Here is a 4,830-nt window from a genome sequence, read left to right on the forward strand (position 1 = left end):
TTTTATAAAATATTTCGCATACCAAAACGGATGTCACAAACTCTTTAGTTTAGGTGATTGAATTCCTATTACAAGTGATATATTTATTCTTTGGGATAAGTGTATTACTTTTAGTATTGTATTCAATCATCTAAACTATTTAAAATGTGAGACCCGTTTGGTCTCACCTATTTTAAAATTAAAATGTTACTTTTAAAAATTAAAAAGGTAATATTCATATTTAAATTATTTTCAAAATCACAAAACCATCACTTTTTCAAATTACGAAGTTGAAACGGCCGACAGTGGGCAACATTAACATTTCCTCTAGAGCCATCTTTTTCAGATCGTCATCCAAATCATGTTTGAAGTTCACAGGCCTGTCTGACAACCCTTTCGTTTCAGTAGGTTTTGAACTCTTAGCACCAATATTCTTTTCTTTTGAATTATGTAAATCCTTGGAACATCGCCCCCTCTTCAGCCTCTGTTGAATAATCTTTTGCAACCATTCTTCTAGAACATTCATTTTCTCCTTAGAGACCTTTCCCATCAGAACAAAATCAAAGTAATGATGGATTTCTGAAAGTAAAGGGGAGGAGCACAAGGACAAAATTTTAGATACTTAATGTTCCGCAAGGACAAGCGTGACACTTAAAAATCACACAGGGAGTTAGCACAAAAAACTTTTATAACCACCAAAATTGATACCATTATTACTAATATTATCTTTTTATTATGACAAAATGACAGTGTATTGGCGGGCGAAGCAAATGTCCTCGTAGTATTGGCGAAGCAAATGTCCTTGTAGTATCTGATAATCCCAAAAACTTAGCATCAAAGCATCCTCTAAAATGGGTAAGTTTCCAACTTTTCACATTCTACTCCACCGCTTTTTAAGAGTGCACACCTCCTAAGTGACTGAAATGAGTCATATCTTTCGGAACAATATGCGATTTTGCCCTCGACAAGGAAAAATCTGCCTGAAACATCTACGAGTCATAATCCTTGAATGGGTTGCTTCCATCATCAAAATGTGAAGGATTATGAAGGAAAGATAGTCCAAATTTACCAAAGACTACTCGCAACTACTTCTTGCAGTCGTAGCTTTCGAGCCCCCGAAGAAGGAGCTTGACTTTAATGGTAAAATCATGTGACTACTCTTCAAAGCATAGAAAAAATAGTTTATGAGTGATGGAAGGCATCGCTTCGATCGAATAAGAGTAGATATGTCTCCAAACAAACCCAACAGAGCTGAACATTTGTTGCGACTTTCTTGTCCCTCTAGCCGCGTATAGAGGTAAATTATTCTCTTACCCTTTTACTCTCTTATTTTTCTTGCAGTATCCTATCAAAGAGCTAAGAGAATTAGGGAACTAAAAATATACCCAAAAATTAGTTTTTAGCAAATAGGAAAGCCTAAATACTATATTGACTTAATGGATCAAGCTCACCAGCTATGCATTTGGTGGTATGGCACTGACCAATCAATCATATTCATTAGTCGTACCTTTGGAAGTAACATCTTGCAAAGCTCCTTACTGTCCAGAAGGATGTTGCGAGTGCCTCCGAAGTATGTCACCATTCCAACAAGTTTCTCATAATAGGTCTACCCCATTTCAATCTTCAAGTGAGTCCTTCTGACCAAACTTACCTATATTATCTGAGTTTTTATTACATACTTGTACAAGTAGGTTGAGCTACCTGACTAGATCAACGAGCTCGGCAAGCAGCTCTCCGAGGAAGAGGGAAGGGAATTTTCACCTGTTATCATACATATCATCATTTATTAATAACATGACAATTCACATAAGCAATCTTCTCAATGTGCTTAAGTCCCCTACTACATAGCCTATAATCTAATTTTATGATTATTTTGTAGACTCCTGCAAGAGTACATAATCTACTGAGTATATAAATAAAAAGAGCTAAAATAAGGGGACGTTTTTTTTTTTTTTTCTACTCTCTCTCTCACCCTCTCTCTCAATCTTGCACTGCCAAAATACTCTAAAATCCCCCCCTTCATTTTACTCTGTTATCGCTCCCGAATTGTATGCGTTCACAAATTATATAGGACCTCGCGTCCCAAAAGAATTCAACAAGTATGAAATCGCCCTTCTAAATCCAAGGAAGAAAATAGAAGTGATGGTGGCACGGGAATGCAAAACAATTAAGGAATAAAAAACATACTCCCCATTCTTCCTCCATTCATAATTTCTCATATTAACTTCACATGAAAGAGTCCAGATTGCAACTGAGATAAAGTTCATCTGTTAAATATAGATATACCCAAAATAAGAAGTTGCATATACCAACTAAAAATCACATAAATGGGCAAATGGCATATAGAAGAAAGAATAAAAAAAAACTAGCAGGCACAGTTTAGACTTCGTAAATATAAAATCATAGGATAAGCAATTCAAAATAGGGCATTCAATTCTTATGTATTTACTTATCTAACACCTAAACTTTTATTTTTACATTCATAACGCTCAAATCTTTCTTCTCACATCGAAAATGCCGCTATGTTAACTTTTAAAAAGTTAAATGTGTCTTTTTTATGCATATATAAGGTGACATGAATGTAAAAATTGAAGTTTCGGTGTTAGCACAAAAATATATAAGAATTAAGTGGTATCCTTCTAAATATTGCTTCGAAAAGAATGATGATTTACCAGTGATACACCTCCAGAGCCAAGCTCGCACATTGTGTTCAGATTTACCTCAGCAATCAATAATCCTGTCACCACCTGCAGATTAACGTCACCAAGCAGTTACAAATATTCTCAACCAAGCAAACAATAGCTCATTTTCCGTTCATTCTCATGCAAACAGATGCCCATGAAAAAACTGTTTCATCAAATTTTACACACCGCTAATAGAAGAAAAGATTGCTAAATTTATGGTCAGAATCTTACCATATAAATCCAACAAAGGATGCATGTTATTGCGGAGGCCAGAAAGCCAGCTTCTTGTGTAACCGCAGGGATTGCTAGTATACCCGCGCCTACCTATAAACAGTAAACAACTTTGGGTACAAATTTGCTAGAAAACAACAAGACGTCCCTAAACAATGTGCTTCTCCTAAAATAAATATAGGTATATTTATATAATAGAACATTTTTTAATAAAAATTTAATGCGCAAGCAAGAAAAAAAAAGCATACCGTGGTTCCAGCCACCAGAAAGATGGCGCTGGTTATGCTGCCTGAAAAGCAACAGCAAGTCCAGCTCAATTCTTAATCTAGAAAAGGAAGAATGGAAACAAATGAATGGAATTAGAGATTGGAAGGTAAACCTGGCTCTCTTTTCATCGTTGCTTGGTTCAAATTCGAGAAGAGCCTTTCGAATTCTTCCGTGGCTTGTTTCCGAGAGAAGCATCTTAGGGTTTTCGGAGGAGAGTGATGGAAAGGAAATGATTTCGAAGAATTTTTGGACGGGAAAGATTTGATGGAAGGCAATGCAGGTCTTCTTTGCAAGTTGACTGATGGAGGTGAAATGAAAATGGAGGAAGCTGAGGCCGGATACATTTCTCCACCTCTCGTCTTCCTCGGCAACTAGTGATCGTCTGCAGATTTGAGAAGCCAAGCGGAACCACTAGTACATTTGGACGCTAACCGTGTGTGTGTGTGTGTTTTTTGTGTTCGAAAAACTTTGTTATTCGTATTTTAAATAGTTGGGTGGTACAGTGATAATATGCTGTATAAAAGTTTGATACACATTGAGAAGATAAAAATTAAAAAATAGAGACAATTAAAATTTTTATGTGAAAAATCTGAAAAGAAAAAAATCATTGAGTATAGCCCATCTGTAACAATTCATTGTGAGTTAGTGATTTCATGTACATGTCATTGTCCAACAGACAGGAAATGACACAGTTCTTCAATGTACAATATTGTTATATAATTGTTGCGAGTGATTGTAATTAGGAGTAGTCGTTAAAACTTGAGTGCACCGTCTTCAATGTGTTGATGCAAAACGTTCAAAACAATGCACACCTCCTTTAGCTGCTGCTTTTCTTTGTAATGTGTGACTTGATGTTCCAACATACATTGTGATTGCATGTGGTGCTTATTGCAAGCGGTGGGTGATTGTCGACGATGATCAGTGGTTGTAGGAGGATGAAGTGTTCATCGAGTATTGGAATTCAACTCATTCTTTGCAAACCAAATACAAACAAAGCTATTCTTCTTCTTTAAGTCCTAAGTCACTTTTCACAAAGGGAGTATGACTCTATTTATAAAGTTTAAGAGTGACATCCCTGCAAATAAGAAAGTAGTTCATACCACTTCATTGGATTATCTGAAGAGATTCACTCAATTTGGCAGTATTTTATGAACAGCAGAGTCTATCAACGATGTCAAAATTGAGCGATCTTGGGCTCGTTGGACTCATCTCGTTGAGACGCTTGTTTTATCCATAAACTTGTCAGATTTGAAATATGTTTGACCTTTAAACTTAGCACCATAAGCTTTAAAAAATGGCCAAATAACTCAATCAAGAATTAATTTGACTCAAATTTAACTAAATTTGGTATTGTTGTGTAGTCTCCTCGAAATAGTCAATTTAGTTGTAAGTTTGTTGAAAAAAGATTTCTCGATAATTTATAATTTAAATTTGAACATTTTTTGCTCAAAAACGGTTTTGAAATTCATGTTATATATATATATATATATACATAGACACACAAACACACACACCATGGCAGCATACTAAATAGATGTTGAATTAACAAAGATGTATCTTACTCACGCAAAATTGAATCTTCAAAGATTGAGTCTTCCCCTTCCACATCCTATCCAAAAAAAAAAAAAAAGTTAAAGCAAATTGGTATAAAAAAGGACCCAATACTAAC

The 4,830-nt window shown here is 35.3% G+C and overlaps 1 protein-coding gene across 2 annotated transcripts; it reads right to left on the bottom strand.

The window, feature by feature from the left end:
* Nucleotides 1-1,700: 1,700 nt before the first annotated feature.
* LOC110037717 lies at nucleotides 1,701-3,607 on the bottom strand. 2 transcript variants are annotated; one of them, XM_020742424.1, is made up of 6 exons: nucleotides 3,274-3,607; nucleotides 3,143-3,183; nucleotides 2,895-2,987; nucleotides 2,652-2,726; nucleotides 2,167-2,246; nucleotides 1,701-1,740 (listed from the first exon to the last, which is right to left on the bottom strand). In XM_020742424.1, exons 1-6 carry the CDS (start codon nucleotides 3,503-3,505, stop codon nucleotides 1,737-1,739), a joined length of 525 nt encoding a protein of 174 aa, XP_020598083.1. In that variant the 5' UTR covers nucleotides 3,506-3,607; the 3' UTR covers nucleotides 1,701-1,736. The 2 variants fall into 2 exon arrangements, with proteins under 2 accessions (XP_020598083.1, XP_020598082.1); XM_020742423.1 differs by lacking the exon at nucleotides 1,701-1,740 and having other exon boundaries at nucleotides 1,942-2,246.
* Between the last annotated feature and the right edge of the window lie 1,223 nt (nucleotides 3,608-4,830).

Source organism: Phalaenopsis equestris, unplaced genomic scaffold, assembly GCF_001263595.1.
Source record: "Phalaenopsis equestris unplaced genomic scaffold, ASM126359v1 Scaffold224008, whole genome shotgun sequence".
In the NCBI taxonomy this organism is placed as follows: domain Eukaryota; kingdom Viridiplantae; phylum Streptophyta; class Magnoliopsida; order Asparagales; family Orchidaceae; genus Phalaenopsis; species Phalaenopsis equestris.

What these genes read in the sequence shown, in the direction of transcription:
- LOC110037717 (XM_020742423.1), bottom strand. Translation starts at nt 3,505, where the DNA reads ATGTATCCGGCCTCAGCTTCCTCCATTTTCATTTCACCTCCATCAGTC. An exon ending in TCCTTTGTTGGATTTATATG is followed by an intron (nt 2,727 to 2,894) that starts GTAAGATTCTGA and finishes GTTAATCTGCAG; the next exon opens with GTGGTGACAGGATTATTGAT. An exon ending in GCTCTGGAGGTGTATCACTG is followed by an intron (nt 2,247 to 2,651) that starts GTAAATCATCAT and finishes TATATTTAACAG; the next exon opens with ATGAACTTTATCTCAGTTGC.